This window comes from Microtus ochrogaster, chromosome 4, assembly GCF_000317375.1.
Source record: "Microtus ochrogaster isolate Prairie Vole_2 chromosome 4, MicOch1.0, whole genome shotgun sequence".
In the NCBI taxonomy this organism is placed as follows: Eukaryota; Metazoa; Chordata; class Mammalia; order Rodentia; family Cricetidae; genus Microtus; species Microtus ochrogaster.
The window spans coordinates 52,709,292-52,730,864 of NC_022011.1; the positions used below are offsets into that span (position 1 = coordinate 52,709,292).

Sequence of the window (21,573 nt, forward strand, 5' to 3'; positions counted from 1 at the left end):
TCAGAAATATACCCCTGTATAAAAGGATATGTATAATGCACTGATTTTAAAAATAGGTGCTTTTTCCACCGTTCTTCCCTTGCTGATATGACAGTGTAAACCTGTGACGGCATGGGTAACGAGGTAACGAGCGAGAAAACAAGAGTATGGTGATCATGGAAAGAAGGGGGAATAAGATAAGGATCCCAGAGCTGACTTTTCATTATGTCAAGTTACAACTGTTTCTTATAAGCTGCTGCTTGCCTCTGCTTCCTAAGTACTTCCTAGGACTGGTCTCCTGCAGTCTATGTTCTTTGATAGCCAGCAGATGGATCCATTGGAATGTGTCAGAAGCCATCAAGGAGAGCATCCCAGCCGGGCGGTGATGGCGCACGCCTTTAATCCCAGCACTTGGGAGGCAGAGGCAGGCGGATCTCTGTGAGTTCGAGACCAGCCTGGTCTACAAGAGCTAGTTCCAGGACAGGCTCCAAAGCCACAGAGAAACCATGTCTCGAAAAAACAAACAAAAAAAAAAAAAAAGAAAAAAAAGGAGAGCATCCCACTTCCAGCCTTGGACTGCCCTTGCTGTGTGTGTCCTCTGCTAGGTCTGGCTTTGCACCCCTCACCTCCCAGTAACACTCTGGAGTCATGTGCGGATTAGCTTTCATTCACTAAGAACAACTCAAAGGAGGAAGGGTGTATTATCGCTCACAGTTTCAGAGGTTTCAGTCTGTGGTTTCCACGGCACCATTGTTTGTGGGGAGTCAGAGTATCAAGCCAGAAAAGGTGGAGGAGTTGAGAGGAGGGAGGGAGGCAATAGGAGAACAAGAGACAGCGAGAGGAAGGGACCATAGACCCATACAGCCCCCGGCAGCATGCCCCTCAAGGGCCCACTCCCTTCAGCTAGGTCACTCCTCTGCTTCCCACAGCCTCCCACAGCCCATCAATTAATGAATCCATCAATGGATCAATCCTTTCACGAGGTCAGATCCCTCTCATGATACCAAAGCCCTCGCTTCTGATTGCTGCTGTGATGGGGACCAAGTCCTCAGCACGCTAATTTTCAGGCAATGTCTCAGTTCCAAGTTATAGCATGGCAGAGCGATCCCCCCCACCTTCCACTCTTCCACATCGCTGTGGCTTTGTGACCTTCCTTTGTTCATTTCCTGCAAGGGTGAAGAGGACCCTTTCTCTTCCTCTGCCATTTGAGTGTAATTTAGGGAAGGGGTTAATCCCAATGCTGTTAAGACCCACAAGCCGTCCTGTGTACTCACCGTGCCTGCTATCACCTATTAAGTGCTATATAAATGTTTCTACCTTTGGTAGAAAAATGTCAGCGCGGTGAAGGTGGATCCTGGGCGTGGCAAACAGGTGCACCGTGAAGCTCTGTCTGAATGTTTATAGAATGAATGGCAGAGCAAGGACTGTCTGAGCTGAGATCTTGGAGCGGCTCAGGGTCCGGTTTACGAAAAACCGCAGATGGAACTCTTGACAGGGTCCATTGCGAGACCTTCAGGGGCCAGGGATTTCAAAGCAGGTCATGTGAGGATATCAAAAAATGAAGGGGCGACGATAGCCTCGGCATCCGATGGCCAGCATCGAGAGGGAGTGGCTGACGACATGGCCTCCGCAGGACAGGGGTGTGGACGCCAGTGGGAACCTAGGCTGCCGCTTCTGGATGCCACGGACATCGCCCCACCGGGGAGGGTCTGTTCGGGTTCGAGGAGCGCGAGGGCGCGCGGGGACCTCTCAGGCTGCTGACCTGGGGAACCAGAGGCAGCGAAGGCTTTGGGCGGCGCCCCAGGGGCACGCAGAGGCTCACGCTGCCTAGAGCTGGGCACACGCAACTCGGCGTTCCCCGAGGACCTCCGCGGACTCCGGCGGGGGCGGCCGCGGGGGCGGGGTCTGTGGGGTCCGGGGGTGGGACCGACGCGGATTGGCTAGGCGCGGCCGCGTGACCGACCCCTTATAGGGCGTGGCGTAGGGCCGCGGCTCGGGTGCGGTAGCAGCTGGCGGGCGAGGTCCAGGCGGCTCGCTGCGGCTCGGCTAGGAGCCCCTGGCGCGCCGCGCCCTCGGTGCCGGGCCGCGGAGCCGGGGATGCTCGCGGCGCCCAGGAGTCATGGTCCGCTTCGGGGACGAGCTGAGTGGCCGCTATGGGGGCCCCGGCAGCGGGGAGCGAGCTCGGGGCGGCGGGGCCGGCGGGGCGGGTGGCCCGGGCCAGGGTGGTCTGCCGCCGGGCCAGCGGGTCCTGTACAAGCAGTCCATCGCGCAGCGCGCACGGACCATGGCCCTGTACAACCCCATCCCAGTCAAGCAGAACTGCTTCACCGTCAACCGCTCGCTCTTCATCTTCAGCGAGGACAACGTCGTCCGCAAATACGCTAAGCGCATCACGGAGTGGCCATATCCTACGGGGGCCTGGCCGGGCGGGGACCGGCGGAGGTCAGGGGCTGGGGCGACGTCGGTGTCCGCGCGGCGGGTCCGGGAGGGGTGGCTGGGGCCTGGGCGGAGGCGCCCAGTGGCCATCTTTCTGGTGCTGGGAGGGGGTGCGACCCGGGAGAGGCGCGTCGCGGACCCCACGGGCCGGCGAGGAAGAACGGGGCGGAGCCTCTGGGGCGGTCTCCGAGTGCGTGTGTGCGTGGTTTGGGTGTGCGCGTGTGTGGTCGTGGAGGCCACGACGGACTGGGTGCACGCTGGGCGGAGCCCCTTCTGACCTGGGGCTTGCCCCTTCGTGCACTTGGTCTTGGGGAGCCAGGTTGGGGCACACAGCATGCGGCCGTCCTGGAGGACACGGGAGGGCGAGTCCGAGTCTTGCAGGTGTGAGGGCCGTGTGGATGCAGGTCCTTGCGCGTGCTGACTGCAGGTGCCTGCGTTTGTGTGCGGGCATCGCTTGAGCCGGTGCTGCGCGTGCGTGTGTTCGGCATTCTTGGTACATTATGTTCACGTGCGGGTGTAGATACTTGTGGCTGTGTCTTTAGGTAAGGGCGTGCGCCTGCGCAGGACCCGCTTCTGCTGCTCTGGAGGGCTACTGGAGGGTTCTCCCGTGGAGCTGGCGGGCTAGGCAAGGCAGCTGTCCGTGGTGCTGACGGCGTCGGAACTAGCGGAGGGGCTGGGCAACTGCAGAGGCCCCTCCTCTTGGCTGCCCCCAGAACTAGGGCGGGGAGCTGCGAAGACTAGCCTTGAAGGGGGGAAGGTGGGTGTCGGCCGGCAGTACTCAGACCTGGCTACTGCACTGCGCTGTCCTCATCTTCACTACCTCCGTAGCGCCTCCTAGCCAGTCCTTAACCCACACACGCCCTTCGAATACATGATCCTGGCCACCATCATTGCCAACTGCATTGTTCTGGCCCTGGAGCAGCACCTCCCTGATGGGGACAAGACTCCCATGTCTGAGCGCCTGGTGAGTGCTGGCTAAGGGTTTGGGGGGCTGAAAGCTTGGGTAGTGGCAGGTTGTCTGATGTGTCTGAGCTGGACAGGCAGGACCCTGTCCTGACTCCTTGTCCAGTGCCAGGAAACTGGGATGGCCAGTTGAGTGTGATGAAAGACCAGGGAATCACTAGCTGGCGCCTTGTGATTTTAGCAACCCCTACTCCCCAGATGGTTCATTTGTGCATGCTATGCTGGCCTTGACTTAAGGACCCAGTTCTAGACCTGGAATGAGGGAGGGGCATTTCTCATAGATATAATAAGAATGTCAGGCTTTATGGGCAGCCCTGTGGCCAGCCGACCCTTTCCTGCCATATTCCCTAAGGAAGCACTTCTTCCCAAATGTTTCAAATCCATATTCTCCTCTAGTGTCTTGCCAAGAGTTTCCTAGAACCCAGTGATGTCCATTCTGGGAACCAGAAGCCATACCTCTGGGATTATGACTCTTATGGAGTGGGAGGCAGGATCGAAGGCCAGCCTTCTGCACTCAGGAGGTTTGAAGGGCTAGTGTCATTCACATGTGAGGGCACAGCCACCGCTCTCTCCTGCTGCCCTTTTGCCTGGGCTTAGCATGTGCAGAGCGTGACTGTGAGACTATAGTACTTCTTGTATGGAGGAGAAGCTGGTGGGGTTCAGAAGGACCCTGGGGACCGAGCTCTCTAAGGAGAAGAGGCTGCTCTGTTCTCTCCATCCTGGCTGATGCTTCTCTGACTTCAGCTCAGATAAAGCAATGTGTAGCTTGGGACCTGGCATCTTGCTGAGCTCCAGTGTGGCCTGTCTTCCCATTCTCTTCTGAAGTTTGGCAGGAGAGGTGGCTCTGAGAAGGTGGACTTCATGACAAACTAAGAGGATGTTTAGGATGGCCACCTGGGATTGAGGATCTTCCTGGAGGACAGGAGAAGGCTAAGTGGGCGTAGAGAGTATAGACTGGGAAGGAAGATTGTGAGTTAAGTCATGTTTCAAGGCAGAGGGTAAGTAATGGTCTCTGGACACCTTTGGTCATGTCCAGAAGGATTCCTCTGTTCCTTTGGGCTTCTGGCCTAGTAGGAGCTCTGCTTGCTCCATTGTTGTGGTGAACAACCATTTCAGAGGCCAGAGAAGGGAGTGAACTTGGAGGTTTACCAGGTTGAGTATCACCAGCGCCAGGCCACAGGTCATGACCATATCTCTAGGGAACTCTGGCCCATAGGCCAAGAGGGTCACAGGCCAGACTGAGGTCAGTGCAAGGGGCCATGAACTTAGGCATCCTTTGTTGGCCAAGTCTCGTGTTCAGCTTTCTGATTACCTGTGTCAGAGCAGCAGGTTTGCTTGGTGTTGATAATGATGGGAATGGGAAGATGTAACTTTTGTGGCTAAGCTATTGGGAAAACAAGCAGTATATGCCACTTTGGGCCTATCCTGGAGCTCCAAAATGTTCTCGACTAAGCTCAGCCTTGCCTGTGGGCTCAGTCCTCAGGGGCTGTGAGGATGAACAAAAGACAGACAGGCTTGGACACTAGAGCTTCTAGCTACCTAGCAGTAAGGGGCTGAGTGGTGTTAGGACCCCAGTGTGTCTAGCCTCACTTGGTGTCGGTTCCTCATCTCTGGGGCCCCTGCTTCTTCCTCACCCGTCCTCTATAGCTGCCAAGCCTCTGTCTTGCAGCTCAGTGGCTCGCAAGCCATTGGCATACCCATCTTCTTGTCCCATCAGCCTCAGTCACGGGTCTGGCTTAGAGGACCTGGGCAGAAGAATCTAAGGGAGGACTTCCTTGCTAGTGGCTCTAGAATATGGTCAGTTCTCTTTTTGTCCATAAAGACATTGTGAGGTCAGTTTCTTCTTTGGTGCAGATAGTCAACAGTCCCTCCCCTTGAGGAACGAAGACCCTCCCAACTAAACTAGACCAGAAACCTTGAGGCCAAGACCAATGCATGCATTCCTTCAAGAGCTTCATCCCTGTCATGAGTCAGCATCAGGAGGCAGAACAGGGACACTGGGCCATCATGGATGCTCAGTGGCTAGGCTCTTCATTCTATTCATACCTGCTGATAGCCACTTCCCTTTGCAAACTTCAGGGCCATCAGCCAGTCTTACGGACTGACTCTCTGCAGGCAAGAGAGGGAGGATCAAGCTCATGTGTTGGCAAGGCACGGGGCCCTTGAGGGTCATACTTCTTGGAGATAGGCTCTAGCTGAAGAAGTTAGTTGGCCCATCTCATGTGGCAGCTCCTTGGAGCATATAGGCCATATACCCAGTCTTCCTTCCTGGGGGCATGGTGTGTTTGAAGAGCAGTTTTTGCTGGAGCTGGTCCTAGGGGCCAACCCTTGTGAATGGACTCTGGAAGCCATCCTGCTTCCCATTCTTTCTTCCTATTTTTAAAGCTGCTGCTCCAGAGTGTAGCAACTGAATCATACTAAGCCTCCTTGTCCAGCTCCCTGAAGCTGTCTGCTCTCTTCCCCTTACACCTGATGCTCCTATTGCTTTCTACATCCGTGGTCCTATAACATCTTCTCCCCATGCTTCATACTGTTTGCTCGGCTCTGGTCCTCCCCAGCATCATTCCTTGTAGGTGTTGGCTAAGAAGTAGACATGGGGATCTTATTAGAGTCCCTGTCTCCATTCCCTTGGTCCTACTGTTTTCTCCAACAACAGTCTTTCCCTTAGACTCTAGCCCTAGAAACTTCTGTTGCCACGCCTTTGACAAGACTCCCTGAGCCTTGGCCTGTATGGGTTCCCAGGTTTGCTCCCACCTCCCAGTCTCATGCCTACTGCTGGGATGTAGGCCTAGCCTGTAAAGGGGTACTGTCCCCTGGTCTTCCCAATATTGTCACTGTAGTTTCCTTAATGCTGGAGCTTTGCTTCTCTTTATTCCCCCACCAGAATTTCCATGTTCTGCTTGTCTGTGTGTTGCATGTGTGAGTGAGTCCCAAAGCAAAGACTAAGGATGCCAAGCTTTCCAGGTGACCTGGCACAGTGGCCAGAGCCTAGGGTCAGAACCAGGTGGCTGTTGGGGTTACATATGGTCTCTGGTCTAGATACTCCCTCTCTGTGCCTTTGTGTGCTTGGAAAGGAGAAGACCTGACTGTATAGAAAGAGTTGCTGTAGTTAATACAAGGACTTGATTTACAGGCATCCAAAATGAGCATCATCACTACCTTTTTTACCTCCTTGAGCAAAGTCTTCTCGATGATTCCAGCAGGACAGTCCTGGTACCCTGTGAATGGAGCGGCAGCTGGGATGACAGAGTAGAGATCTAAGGTCTCGTAGGCATGATCAGGGCACTGCTGTCACATCAACAAATGGTAGATCCCATTATTAGTCATGTCAGGTGGTCACACTCAGGCTAGTGGGAGCGAGCATTGCACACTGGAGAAGCCTGAGGTGCCTGGCAGGGTTAGCCGTAGGGTAGTAGGTGTGCCCATCAGACAGGAACTGCTGAGTAGCCATTTTGCTGAGGGGACGGAGGTGAACACTGTCCTGTGCTCCTCCTCAGGATGACACGGAGCCTTATTTCATCGGGATCTTTTGCTTCGAGGCGGGGATCAAGATCATCGCACTGGGCTTCGTTTTCCACAAGGGCTCCTACCTTCGAAATGGCTGGAATGTCATGGACTTCGTGGTGGTTCTCACGGGGTAGGTGGGCCAAGCCTGAGTGCATTGGTGTGTGCTGCCCCACTGTAGGGCTGAAGTGGAAGGAATGTTTATGTTGGTACCCCATCCCCTGAGTGCAGTGCAGAGGGTAAAGAGCTCTCTGATTATACCTCTGGACGAATGGCGATTGCTTCTCCCCACTCAACTTACTGGGCTCCCAAGTAAGGCTCTCAGAGACACTGGGGTCTGTTCCCATCTGCTGTGCTCTGAGGACCATGCTTGTGTTTGTACTGTGTTTTCCCAAAGGGCTCGCTCCTAGGCCTATCAGGAGGAGCCTGATTACAGACCCTAAAAGCAAGGGCATAGGGTACTGGGCACTATGGATGGTGTGACCCGCAAGTGAGGTGCTTCTTCAGAAGGCTCTTACCCATCTGTGATCTTGAGGAGCACTTGATATCTGAGCCATTTCCTGTCTGAGAAGCTGCCTGGGACATCTCCCTGATAGCTCTGTGCCACTCCACTGTGTGAGGCTGAGTATGTGATCCTGGTTCTCGCCCTGGCAATGTTTCTGATTTCAGATTTATTCAATGTATGGATGTTTTGCTTGCATGTGTGTCTGTGTACCACGTGTGTGCCTGGTGCCCTCAAAGGTCAGAAGAGGGCACCTGGTCCCCTGGAACTGGAGTTACTATGTGGGTGCTGGAAACTGAATCTGGGTTCTCAGCAAGAACCACAAGCGTTCTTCGCTGCTGAGCCATCTCTCCAGTCCCTCCACCCCTGAACGTGTTTGGTTACAATGTATGCCTGCTGCTTCCTGTCCATCAGTCCTTCCATACAGTGACCAGATTAAAACTCCCTACCGCCCAGGAGCTTGCCCATCTCCTGGCCATCTCGGGTTGATTTGTCTGCCTAATGGGCATTGCACAGTCTTCTTCCGTTTCTCTGGTGTAGGCTGTGGATTGGGGAACTCCTGTGCTGGGGGCCGAGGCTGTGGTTGGGATGAGGGCTACTCACACAGAGCCTGTGGCTTTCTCAGAGCCTCTGTCCTGGTCTAGGGATGGCAGTGTCATCTTCCGTAGGGCCTTGTGGTTGGGGATTAAAGATCAGGGCATAGGGAGCTGGCCCATTACAGGTGAGAATGCTGCACTTTTTATAATGGGAGCTAGGGTGGTTCCATCTCTGCCCACTGACCTCCATGGAGGCCTGGTGCATGTAGGTATGTGTAGGAGGGGGTTGAGGGCCAGGAAGGAGGTGTCTGGAATCCTGGGTCTGGGGCTTCAGCCACCGTGTTCCCTGTGGTTGAGGAACAAAGGAAGTCAGGTAAGACCTCTGGGCTCCTAGGTAAGACCCGCAGAGTCATGGGAGACAAAGATGCTCCCCATCTTTGTGTTGTAGCTTCTGTCGTGAGGTCCACGTTTGTAAGGCTGAGGCTGGGGAAGGTGTAAGGTTTGTCTTGTAGAGTTATCTGGTATTCTTGATGAACTTAGTGTAATGGTGGCCTCAGTGCCACCGTGTGAGATCTTTGCCCATGTCTGTGGTTTCTCCTTGTTCTAAAGTGGGAGTGTGTTTACAGAAAGCCTTCTGTAGCTTTATGGACGCTTGCTTTCCACCGAAGACACAAGTGAAGGGTCACGAGGGGTTGGTAACAAGTGTGGCCCCTGCGGGCCGGGTGTTCCCCACGTCCAGGCTACCACCTGGGGCATCCGGGAGTAGCTACAGCTGTTTACAGTTCTCCTTCCCTTGAGTTCAAGTCCCCGAAGACAAGAATGGCGTCTTATTTTTCAGAGTGTCCCCTGAGCCATCCAGGAGGGGGCAGTGAGTGGTGGCAAAATGGATGGATGCTGGGGAGAGGCCGGCAAGGGATGCTGGACCCCTGCTACTAGAATCTGCCACTCAAGGTGTAGGGTGCCTGGGAACAAGGAGGCAAGGAGGGAGACTGGAGCTCCCTATCCCACCCCATCCTTACCTATATAGGACCCCTGGATCCTAGGAGAGGCCTGAGTTTGGGGGACGCAGCCCATTGCTGGGTGGGGGAAGACAGGAATGCTAACCTTTCTGTGAATGCCTGTGAGACGATGCCAGGGCCCCCAAAGGAAGGCAGGACTGTCTCGTTCTAGTCTTGGAGACCCCCTGTCCATGTTCTGTGTGCCCCTTCTCCCTTTCTGTCTCTTTGTACAGCTGTCTTTCCTTCCCTTCCACTTCACCGCCCTTTCTGTTCCCCTCACTCTCCTGTCTTCCTCCCCTCTGTCGCCCGTCTCCTCTCGGTCTCTTGCTTCATGTCTCCGCCCCTGCCCTCCGTGTCCATGGGAAAGCTGGCATTGCTGTTGTGGTTTCAGGTTTCTCCCCTTGTAGCCAGCTCCTTGAGGTAGTGCCAGCCCCAGGTGGGAGGGTGATCCATGTCTCATGGAGACCCACACGCAGGACCAGAGGCAATGCTCCTATAGGACAGAGCCACGAGGACCCGAGTGTGTCTGTTTATGGGAGGCTTTGGTGGAAAACCCAGGGAAGAACCCATCTCTAACCCTTCTGAGCTGAGGTCCCAGTGGTAGGGTATATGTGGGGGTGTGGCACGTTCTTGTTATTTTGTTGTTTTAATTAGGCATTGTTTAATTGGTGCTTAGAGGGTTTGAGGCCCGGAGGGGAGAGGCAGACAGCACCCTGACCTGTTGCCTAGTGAAGCCAGGCATATCCCCAGTGGCCAGCAGGGGTCTCTCTTTTCCTGATGCTGGTTGTGAGAGATGCCTGGGTTGTGGTAGGGTAGGGAGTTGTGAGCCACCACCCTGTTCTTAGAGAAGCTGAGGCTGGGTGCCTGCTGCTGTCTGCCTTGCTTCCTTCTCTGGTGTCTTGTTCTCTGTGCCAGCGGATATGGTACAGGGGCTGTAATCCACTAGGTGCGCTGGTCACTTGCTGCCCTCTCTGAGGCAAAGCTGTGACCTGGTTGTGGATCTGTATAGGTCACAGGGATGCCTCTGGGAGCCTGGGGATTATGAGAGACGGAGTATGGACTTGTGCTCGGGAGTCTGGCCCCTCAGTTATGACTTCCTGTTTCCCACTGGACTAGCCCATGGATTACTACCCAGACTGTTGTCCCTTGGTAGGATGGGGACAAGTGCCTAAATCTCCTAACATGAGCCCTTCCTCACTGCTAGGAGAAGGGTTCCCTTCCTGGTCCTACAGCTTCCTGCCCACCTCCTTTTCCACGGACACTTCTTTCCGCATACTAGGATGAGCAGGGCCCAGAAGTGCCCGGATAGGAGCCCTAGTTGGAAAATGACAGAGTCACCGTCCCAGCGCAGCCAGGGGCCTCCTGAGAGCCATGTCCTGCTCCTCTTCTGCCTGTTTATCCCGTGCCCATCGGCATCATGTCCACCTGCAACCCTGTTCATCTTCTCGTCTGCTCACACTGCTCCATCCACTCACCATTAATCACTACGTCCTCGGCGTTTGCCAGATGGTGTGAACATGGGGACAGAGCCACAGAGTCCCTTCCGGCGAGTGGTGTCCAGAGTGGCAGGCATCCTTCCCAGCCGGTTTCTCATCAGTATACGTGATCTCATGCCTGGGTGGTGCTCACATATGCTGCTCTGCCTCCGAGACGGTTGCCAGGGCAGGTCTGCACCTTGGCTAGACCACAGTGCTTCTTGGCACGGACCTGCTCAACATGTTATGGAAGGGCTTGATCTTGGTGGGAAAGTGGGTGAGGAGTACAAAGAGCAAACTTTATATAGGCAGTCAGGGAAGGCTTCAGGTTTGGGAGGGCATGAATGGGCTTCAAGGCTTAAGGGTATAAGCTACTTGATTTCTGGGGAGAGCTGTGGCTATGCTCCTGACCAAGAGTATAGAGAGACCAGACAGGATCGCCAGGAACTAGAGAAGCTGTCTCAGACTGTATGCTGGTTCCTATACCCATGAGCTGCTTGGGCAGGGAGGTGATGGAGACCCAGAGGAACACTTGTGTGCAGCCGGGGATTCAGGAGGAGTATGCTCTACTACAGAACCGACATTGGAGGGAACCGTGTGATGTGGCCTGAAGTGAATTAGTGTGTATGGGAATGAGAATACTGAGTAAGGGGGGACCTGTTAGTGATGCTCATTGTTAAAGGTGCTTTGCAGCAAAGCAGGGGAGAGACGGTTGCGTGCTGTGGGTAGAGGAGAGAGGCCCAGAGTGGCTGTGTTAGGCTGGGAACTAACAGCCTACCCGAGCATTGGTGGGAGGTCCGGGAGAAACTGATGCAGCTGGAGAAGGCCAGCCCCAGAGTCTCGAGTGAAGACATGTCCAGGGTCCCGGCCAGTGTGTTGGTCTCTGCAATGGAAATGAGTGTCTGGGGGCTGAAGATGGCTGTGCTTAGGTGGGCAGGAGTGGTGGGGATGGCTGGAGTCTTCACAGACTGAATCTGGAAGCAAGTGCGTCGGCTGGGATGTGTGAAGATGAGTGAAGGGCTGTGGAGACAGAGATGGAGGAGACAAATGTAGGGCAGAGCAAGGAGGGGTGCAGAGAGAGGGAGAGCAAGTGCGTGGGGCCCCTAGAGCTCCCTTCGCCAGTGCCAGCCTTCCTTCCCAGCTGCCCTCCTCCATTGCCTGCTCCTCACCTTGCTTGGCCGCCTGGAATGTAAAATTGCTGGAGATGCCTCTTGCTTTCTACTCTGTTTAGGTTTCTTAGGGCACAGAAGTACCCCAATAGGTTTCTTGCCCTTCTGCAGGCCACGTTTTTCTGGATATATGAACAGACTGTCCATTTGCCCTTGGGGAGGGGAAGGCTTGCAGTCACTAATGGGAAATTCTGTCACTGGTGTCAGGAGGTCCTTGAAAGACAGTTTTGGTGGATGTGGTGGGGGGCAGGACAGGGCCGTGGTCTGGGTGTAGGGCAGTTGAGTTGGGTTTATACTGGGCACAGGGAAGAAACCAGACGATTGAGACTGAGGGCACTGGGGGCAGCAGCAGCCTGGGCAGAGACTCCAGAGAGTTCAAGGGGCGTACCGAGAAGGCAGAGTCTCCAGGAACCTCTGGCACCTTCCAGATCCAACACTCATTTCCCAGCTGCCATCTTTTCCGTGCTCCCTATGGTAACCATCATACTTCTCCCACCCCACACCTACCTTGTCACTACCTCCTCTCTTCCGGACCCCTAGAGAACCCTGCTATGGCCTTTGGCCTGGAGGACTTCAATTTATAGGAAACAAGGACCTCTGTTTTGGCCTAGCCTGCTGCTTCCCCTAATGGCCTATGGAGACACAGAGAAACACGTCTTGGCTCAGGCAGGTGGCTCCCTGGGGGGGCATTTCCAACCACAGCTTCTCATTTTACTTCAAATTAAACAGAGATTCCTTTCCAGGGCGTGTAATTAGAGCTCAGGTTCCTCTCTCTGGATTCATCTCCTGTGGGAAGAGGAGAGGAGTGTGGGCTGCCTCGTGGGAGGGAAGGTGGACAGTGAGCTCAGAGTCAGGCACGGTCACCACAGACTTGGAACCTAGTGCCAGTGTCTAATGGCTTTTATGGCACAAGGATGTAGCCTGATTTGGGAGGTGCTCCCTGGGGGCTGGGGAGGCACAAGGAAGTTAGGGACAGAAGAAATAGATGAGCACATGGCTATCTGCCAAGGCAAGGGGACAGTGCTTAGGGACACTGTGCCCGCTGACTAGTGGCTCAAGACATAGCTAAAAGCAGCTCCACACAGTGGGCTGTTCTGTAGCTCCCCAGTGTTTAACAGTGACTCTGTGGGGGGATGGCCTCTGTGCTGCTCAGGTTGAGATTCGTTGGATTCCCTTTCCCTTCCTACATCCAGGGCTCTGATTATTTGCTGCCCCTAAGTGTGGCTGGAGTTAGGAGTTCAGGAGTTCTGTTTTGAGAGGTAGCCTCTGCAGCCGCATGGAGGAAACCTTTGATCCCTATCTTCTGAGATCAGGGTTAAGGTTTTCCAGGCAGTATCCTTGGGTTTTGCAACCTTTCCTGGCCCTGTGACATCTGGGAACTTGCCAGGACAATGGGGGTCTCCCCAACGCCCCCGCCACGTACAGCGAAGCCTCTGCCCAGAGCAGCTCTGTGAATGTGGGCACTGGGTGAGGGGTGGTGACCCTGGGTTCAGCACTGGTATTCATATCTCAGATGGCCTTATTGATAGTGGCCTCCCATGGCCTCCTGCCCCTGTGACAGCTCTAGAGTCCTCTGCTGGTTACATAAAGCCCCAGGGATGCCCTGCTCTGATGAGTGGCGCCCAGCCTCCCTCCTTGGCACACACCCCTGCAAGTGGGTATTTATAGAGGACCCAGCTCACTCTCTTCTCTGTCTCCTACTTCCCCCAACTTTTTTCTTTGCTTCAGGACTCAGTACTTCTAAATCATGGAACAGAACCAGGCCCTTCTCTGGGACAATCCCCATTGACTTGTGTTCAGGGGTTCAGGCTCCTCCCTGGTGCTAGGCAGGTGGGGGATCTCCAGTCCCCTCACTGAAGTAGCTTCAAGCTCTCATCCTGCCAGGTATTCCTAGGGTCCAAGAGTCCTTGTGTGTTTCTGGGTTAGGAGCAGCCCCTGGGGAAACTGATTGTACAATCTTCCTTATATGAAAACAGAGTGGAGTCTTCTTGATGAGTGGGGGCTGGTTGGGGTGCAGACCTTGACCCTGTGACCCTCAGTGCACAGAGGCCCACCTTCCTCTGGGCTAGGCCACAGGTGAGTGTCGGGGAGACATTCCTGAAGTCTACTAACCACTGACTCACGGCAGAAAGCGTCCATAATCCCCGTAGCCCAGACCTCTGCCTGACTGCAGGGTCTAGGAGTGGGATATGCTTCTAGTTGCTTCTTGCAATACCCAAGCCATAAGAAAGGGCAGAGAGCAGGAGTCCTAGGCCCTAGGGACACACCCCCACCTGTCCTTGTGCTTCCACAAACTATGCCTTTAGACTTGGGTGAATTTTGGGCTAAGGCACCCCTTTTTTTTTCTTCTCAGATCACGCTTTAATTGGAGTGCCCTTGGTTGAAGGAGCATGAAGCGAGAGGGGGAAGTGAGGGGCAGAAAGCGAGGGAGAGCAGGAAGCGAGAGGGGGGAAGTGAGAGACCCCCTAAGGCACCCTTAAATCCAGCCTCCATGGCCTTTTCAGATTATTTGGAATAAACCCAGAAATTTCTTGGTGGTCAGCACCCTTGGTGGTCAGTCAAGACACCTGCCCATGCCCACCTGATCCCTCTGCACCTGACCACTGTAGCTCAGAGCTCAAGAAGTGAAACCTTTTCACAGGGAGAGAAAGGGACATGCATGTGCAAAACTAGCATAGTTGGTGCCCAGACTGGTGAGGGACCACAGCTTAGCCTTGCAAGGTCTACAGAGCTCCAGACACAGAGTGTGCCCAAGGTGCTGGAAACACCACTGTGAGCTGTGGACAACAGTGCGGGGCCAGGGAGCTGGTTCTGTAGCCTCCAGCGAGGGCCTGACACAAGGTGTCAGACAAAGGAGTAAGGGTCTGGTACAGCATGTACTTCAGGTCCATGAACCCATTTCTAGTCTGGCCCTGTAGCTGGTGGCTGTAGGCCTGGTCAAGGTTTTGAGATGGGCTCTAAGTTAGTTGTCACCATTTAGGAGGGGGAGGGGTCTTGTGAACTCCCAAGTTTCAATCTTGAGTAGACACCCCAGTTCTACCTGGTGGTCTCTGCCTGTCTGGCTCACTAACATGGCTCTGTCCTGATTGGCAGTTCCTCGATAGTCTCAGGCATGGGTGTTCAGGCGCGGGTGCCCTGGTGTGTTGGGCCGTGTCCAGGCTAGCGATATCATAACCCAGGGCAGCTGGTACTGCATCCTGTGGCTGTACCCCCACAGATGTCACAGGAGTTTGAGTTCACACCCAGCAAGGGTGGCACTGTGAGCAAAGAGGAGCACACTCATTGGCGTCTCTCCCCCCTCCTCACACCCGCAGCCCAAAGCTGTGTTCCACGCCGAGGTGAGAATGATTGCTAATGGTGTCTCTCTGTTACTAGGCTTGGAGCTAGTCCCTGGGCCGAGAGCAGGGTGGCAAGCAGGCCTCTTGCTCACCCTCGATTCCCTGATCAGGGGGCTTGGGAGCTTCCTAGTTCCTGGGCTTCTATGCCTACTGGAGTAGAAAGAGCGGCTCTTCACTGTGCTGCCCTCCACGCTGTTGTAGCGTCCTCTGGTTGGCCTGTTTTACCCCCCACCGTTTAGCCGGGCAGAGTTCCAGCAGCTACCTACACCTGCCATTAGCTCGTGACACTTAATCTCTGCCTGCTTTCTTCCCTCACTGCTGCCATCCCCTTTGTTGTTCCGGGTCTGGGGCGGCAGGGTTCATGCTAGAATTCACATCACACCGTCACAGAGTCCATCTGCGGGTCACTCTAGAAAGAACCCTGTGCCCTGGTTGGCTTACGAGGCAGTGCTGGGGCCCATTTGGAATGGGACTTGTACTATATCACCACCCTCTCTTCCCCAGTGCTGGCCTTAGTCATCCACTCTCACCTCGCCAGGGCCTTCGTGTGTGTGTGTGTGTGTGTGTGTGTGTGTGTGTGTGTGTGTGTGTGTGTGTGTGTGTGTGTGTGTAGGCAGGCATAACACAGTCCCACACAGACTGGGCAGCTTTGCCTGTTCTGGGAGCTGGAAGCCCAGGTTCCTGTGAGTACCAGAGGCTGTGATTATGGATGGGATAAAGCTCTAGGCCTAGTTATTTTGTGACCCCTTGCCACCCTGGGCTGGCCTGCTCTTCTCGTGCCCTGAGACTCTAGCTAAGCATTGTAGAGTGCTACGTCACCCCCCGGCTTGAGGCCTCTCCTCAGGCACTTCCTGCATTTTCCTCCCATTGGCCACGGACCCTGACAACACAGCACTCAGAAGGAGGCTGAGGTTGGAAGGAGGGAGAGTGATGGGGTGTGTGGTCGGAGGGCAGTGTGTTGTCTAACGTGGAGTCCCTGGTTCCACCTCTTCTCAACGTCTGTCTCAGACCCTAGCTCAGGAAGCGCAGCTGCTCCCTGGCGGAGAGGAGGCCAGGACTGCCTTGTCTGCCTGCAGACCTAATCAGTACAGGGGAGGTGGCTGACTGCTGCCCACAGGTGGGCAGACAGGAGGGGCCAGAGGTTTTAACTGGGAGTGGTGGACATACGGGTTTCCACAGACTCACCAGACTCACACTGGTGCACACTGGTAGGACCAGGGCCAGGAGTGTAAGGGATGTGGGCCAGTGGACCAGGCAGATCAATGGACTGGGTACTGAGCTCTGGAAATTAACACCACCTTAAAAAAAAAAAAGGCCAGGCTTTGATTTTGAGCCAACCATAGTATGGAGGGAGTATCACATCCTTCCTCAGGTTTCCCAAGTGACCACCTGACAAGTGCAATACAGTGCCACAGCTAGGATGCTGAGCCTTCCATTCCCCGGCGGGAGCTCTCCTGAGGGCCTTCTGTAGCCCTGCAGACTTCTAGATCATCACCCTGAGTCCTGGAAATCCCCCCCCCCATATATTTGTATGTATATGTATATATATATATATATGTGTGTGTGTGTGTATTTCTATTTATTTCTATATTTCACTAATCCTTTCTATATTTCTGGGCTTGTTGTTGTTTCCAGAATATTATGTGAGTGGAGTGGTATATGTCTTCAGGATTCTCCCCCCCCCCCCCCTGGGCACAGTCCTTTGCAGGTTGTGACAATGGCAGTTTGCTCCTTTCATTGCTAATTTCAGGCATGCCTCAAAGATGTTGCCATGTGGTGTTCATCTACTAGCATGAAGTACATTTTGCAATAAAGCAAGTCAGGACTTTTTATTACCCCAATGCATATAAAGCTATACATTTTATCTGCTGTATTAACTGCAACAATATTATATCTAACATGTGCATTCCTTACTTTAAAAAATGCTTTATCTGACAGTGTTAACTATCTTGAGCCTTTCCATTGAGGGATCTTTTTGTTAGTGTCAGCTGCAGAAGAAAGTGGTGCCTTTCCTAAGACAACAGTAAAGTTGGCCTTTCTGCAAACTCTTCATATACTTCTCTTCTGTCTCCAGTGCTGTTTGATAGCATGTTATCCGCAGCGGAACTTCTTTCAGAATTGTGGTTAGTCCTCTTAAGATGCCACTGCTCTGCCAGCTGATTCATGTGGTGCTGGGGAGCAGATTCCACTTCAGGAAGCGATGTCGTCCATCCGTCTTTATGAAGCAGCTCGATGTTTGCTCCTGAAATGACAGTGACTCAGATGGTTCTTCAGGACCACTCCTAACTCTAGGTCTCTTGCTGTTGTCCACAGCCGCAGTCAGCTCCTCTGCCAGAGTCTTTAGACCCCCAAGCCCTCCATCAGTGTTAACATCCTCTTCCAGTCCGTGTGCGTTGGTGTTTTGATTTGACCCACCCTGAGTTACCAGTGTTCCTGCCACTCAGCGCAGTGAATCCTTGGACTCGGTAATGTTTATTTCCTAGATTTATCAGGAGACTAAATTGGAATTATGTCTCCATTTGTGAGCTATGGAATGACTTTTGTGTTAGCCACCTCGCAAACAACACCCATCTCCTTTAAGACCCATCTCCCAGCTCTTTTTTTTTTTTTTTTTTTTTTTTTTTTTTGGTTTTTCGAGACAGGGTTTCTCTGTGGTTTTGGAGACTATTCTGGAACTAGCTCTTGTAGACCAGGCTGGCCTCTGCCTCCCGAGTGCTGGGATTAAAGGTGTGCGCCACCACTGCCCGGCTTATCCCAGCTCTTTAGTGACCAGGTGCATTGTCAGTGGACAGTGCTGGTTAACAGAATCCTTGTCTCTGAGCAGTGAGCATTGGCCCAGTGTCAGCAACACATACTTAGGTGTGGGATCATTCGAATTCTGTTCGTTTACAGAGCAGAATAGACTTAGGATAACTTGTGAGGCCCAAGGATTTCCGGACGGCAGACGAGCAGTGGCTTCCACTTGCCTTTCCGTCTGCATCAGTACCCGGTGGAGTCAGCTGGTCCATCCTTCTACCTGTGACAGCTGTCAGTGGCTTCTTCCCCCAGGAAGTACTGCTCCGGTACTGCAAATCTGTTTTAAAGAAGCCAGCTCCTTTAGCTCCCTCAGCTCCCTCAGCTGGGCCGTCTGGATTTCTTGCTATCGCGGGAACTTGTGTGTTCCAGCCTAGGCCTTGCGGATGTGAAGAGAGTTGGACTCTGCTGAGTTAGGTGTTGGCTTAAGGAGCAGTGGCGGCCAGCTGATTTCTACAGACCGCTAGCTCTTTATCCCTGTCAGCAGTAGGCCAGTAGCTTTCCCTTATACAGTGCCATTGGACTTCCGGAATATTCATTCTGATTTACAACTTGGCTGTTTGGAGTAAGAGGCCACTTAGTCCCTCTCAGCTTCTGATAGCCTTCCTCTCTATGCCCCCTCATTCACAGCTTCTCTGTAAGGTAAGGATACATGAGTCTTCCTTTCCCTTGGACACTCTGAGGCCGTTGTAGGTTATTAGCTATTGCTAACCTGAATATTGTGTCTCAGATTAGAGAGGCCCAAGGCTAGAGGGAAGATGGGGAATTTACTGATTTGGGAAGCGATCATATCATAACATTTCTTAGGTTCCTTGTCTTTTGTGTGTAATTATGCGTCTTATGATAAATGTTGCTCTCGAGTATAGTAAAAATGTCAGATATCAATCAGCTCACAAGAGTGTGTCCTTTATGTTGGACTTTATGATAGAGAGCATCCATGATGATTACTTGAGACCCTCTTTGGGTAGATCTGTTAGTCCCTTTCCTTGTGAGAATTGGAGGAAGGCTTACAGGATTCATTTCCCAATCCACCCCCACCTGCTATTCATTCATTCATTCATTCATCTGTCTGTCTGTCTGTCTGTCTGTCTGTCTCTTATCTATCTGTCTGTCTGTCTATCTCTTATAGCTGTCCATAGTTGCCAAGGGCACTTCCTGGTGGCATAGCCACCTCTGAGTTGTCCACATTCCTGTAGGTAACCCCAGCAAACTCACTTCTTATCAGGCCAGACTTCTTTGGTTTGTTGGTGTCCTATCCAGTGTGAATAGATGTTTTTATATCTCCCATGAAAAGTCGTGCAACACAGGTCACTCTAGCAAACCAGTAAGAATGTTTGGAATACCGCAATAGTCACTAAGTTGTGGCAAAAGCTTGGAATACCACAATAGTCACTAAGTTGTGGCAAAAGCCAAAAGCAAGAAAATGTCATTGGAGAAGTGACTCAGTACTTGATGGACACATTTTATAAAAACACTGTCTGATGTGCAGGAAAGCCAAGGGCAGATCAAGGGCTCTAGTTTGTCTAACCATCTCCTTGTGAAAAGTTTCCATACATTTTCAAATACAGTTGCCGTGTGTGTGTGTGTGTGTGTGTGAGAGAGAGAGAGAGAGAGAGAGAGAGAGAGAGAGAGAGAGAGAGAGAGAGAGGAGCTAAGGAGTATGTTAATCAGGCTATATTATAGCTCCATGTTTAGCGTTTTTAAAAGAAATTGTGGTAGCCCAGAGCAGGTCCACTATTGCTGTGTTTACATCCCCCGGCGGGGTGCAGAGATCTCTGTCTATGCTGGCTCATTTGGGGTGTCGTTATTTCTATTTTCCTGTCCTCACAGGCAGTGGACTCCCTATGCTGTGTTGAAATTATCGCAGTTTGTGTTTCCTAATGACACTGGCAATAGACATCTAGTATCAAACCCTCCAGCTAGAACTGAGCTGAGGATGTAGCTCAGCAAAAGAGCACTTGCCTATCATGTACGAAAGCCTGACTTCAGTGCCCATTATCATAAAAACAAAACAGACAAAAAAATCAGCAAACTATATAGAGACTCAGTTCATGGGCGAGGACTCAACAGGTGGCACATCACTACAGCTGTCTTTATTTTGTGTTTTTATTTAAAGAATTTAAATACTGTGTGTGTGTGCATGTGTGCATGCATGTTTGTGTGCATGTGTGTGTGCATGTGTGTGCGTGCATATGTGTACATGTGTGTGTGTGCGTGCTACAATGTGCAAAGGGCAGCAGATAGTTTGCAGCAGTTTCTTCCCTCCTACCATGTGGATCCTGACGATTGAACCTTTCACCAGGCTTGGCAGCAAGTGACTGAGCCGCCGAGCCATCTTGTTGATGCTCTATCTTTTAAAAATTAAATTAAAAAAGTTTTTGTACTGTGGGTTCTGCCTGCGAGTAGATACAAGCTTTTATAAATTAAATTTGGAAATGTTCTCTTTTCTAGAAGTCACTACATCAAAATGACATTTCTTGAAATGTTCGGTAGATTTCTGGAGTGAATCCATCTCTAATACTGGAGATTAATTTTTTGGGTAGTTTTAAAAATTTAAGATTCCGTTTCTTGCATTGTCATGGGGATAGTCAAATGATCCATTTCATACTGGGTGGGTTGTGATAGCTTGTGTTCTTTTGGGAGACGTTCATCTAGTCTGAGGTCTCAAGAGTGGCGGCTTCTGTAGGAGCTCTTACCCTGTAGGGCTTGTAATTTTCGGCCCTTCTCATTCTGTAGATGGGTAACTGGCATCTACCCTTTTGTTTTCATTTGCCAATGTGGTTATAGAGGTTAGTCTCAAAGATGACTAAACTCTGATTTTTTACCGTAATGTTTGAAAACCTGTTCTGCTCTTATGTTGCCTTCATTCTGTTTTCTTTAAGTTCATTCTACTTTTTTCTCAGTTTCTGTAGTGAGAATTTAGGCTGGTGGCTTGAGATGTTTGTCCTTTTTAAATGTGTATGTGTGTGTGTGTGTGTGTGTGTGTGTATTCAGTGCTATACACTTTCCAGTTAGAGTTGCCTTAGCTGCCCACCATTTATTTTGATATACTGTATTGTCAGTTTAACTCAGGACTGTGTTATTGAATGTTGCTTTGGATTCCTGCTGTGACTTAGGCGTTGTTCAGAGTTGTACTCGGTGTCCAAGGCCTTACAGATTTTACAGACTCTTGTCACTTCCGTTTGACTCCATCGTGGTCAGAGATCACTTTCAGTATGATTTCAGTTTTAAAATTTTGTTAAGACTTCTTTTGGGGACAAATTTGATTTATGTTGTTATCTGCTCCTGTGGATACTTGAGGAGATTGTGTATTATGTCATATGGAACGTTCCTCAGCATCTCCTCCTGTTAGTCTCTTTATTCTAGAAATTATTGGGGTTTTTTTGTTTTTGTCTTCTTGAAAGTGGCATTGAAGTCTTAAGTTCTCATTTCAAGTTTGTATATCTCCCTTCTAGCTTACTAGTTTTTTTTCTTTTTTCTGTTTGCAGCTCTGTGGATTGGTGGACATACTGCTTTGGTTTAGAATCAGTGGTTCTCAACCCATGGGTCTCAACTCCTTTAGCAAGCCTCTGGCTCCAAAAATATTTACAATACAATTCATAGCAGTAACAAAATTAGCAATGAAAATAATTTTTTTAGTTGGGGGTCACCACAACATGAGGAACTGTATTAAAGGGTCACAGCATTAGGAAGGCTGAACGCTACTGGAAGCTTTAGATGTCTGTGCCTACTTAAAATTCATGTTGAATTTTAATCTCCTATGCTACCATATTAAGAGGTGGGACCTTAGCCGGGCGATGGTGGTGCACGCCTTTAATCCCAGCACTCGGGAGGCAGAGGCAGGCGGATCTCTGTGAGTTCGAGACCAGCCTGGTCTACA

The 21,573-nt window shown here is 52.0% G+C and overlaps 1 protein-coding gene across 15 annotated transcripts in view; it reads left to right on the forward strand.

Moving 5' to 3' along the window:
- Window positions 1-1,975: 1,975 nt before the first annotated feature.
- Cacna1b (calcium voltage-gated channel subunit alpha1 B) overlaps window positions 1,976-21,573 on the forward strand; it is a 153,779-nt gene continuing 134,181 nt past the window's right edge. For all 15 annotated transcript variants that reach the window (XM_026777515.1, XM_026777526.1, XM_013345851.2 and 12 more), the window contains exons 1-3: window positions 1,976-2,382; window positions 3,274-3,379; window positions 6,876-7,015. In XM_026777515.1, the coding sequence (XP_026633316.1) occupies window positions 2,099-2,382; window positions 3,274-3,379; window positions 6,876-7,015 (530 nt within the window). In that variant the 5' untranslated portion in view covers window positions 1,976-2,098. The remainder of the gene's footprint in view (window positions 2,383-3,273; window positions 3,380-6,875; window positions 7,016-21,573) is intronic.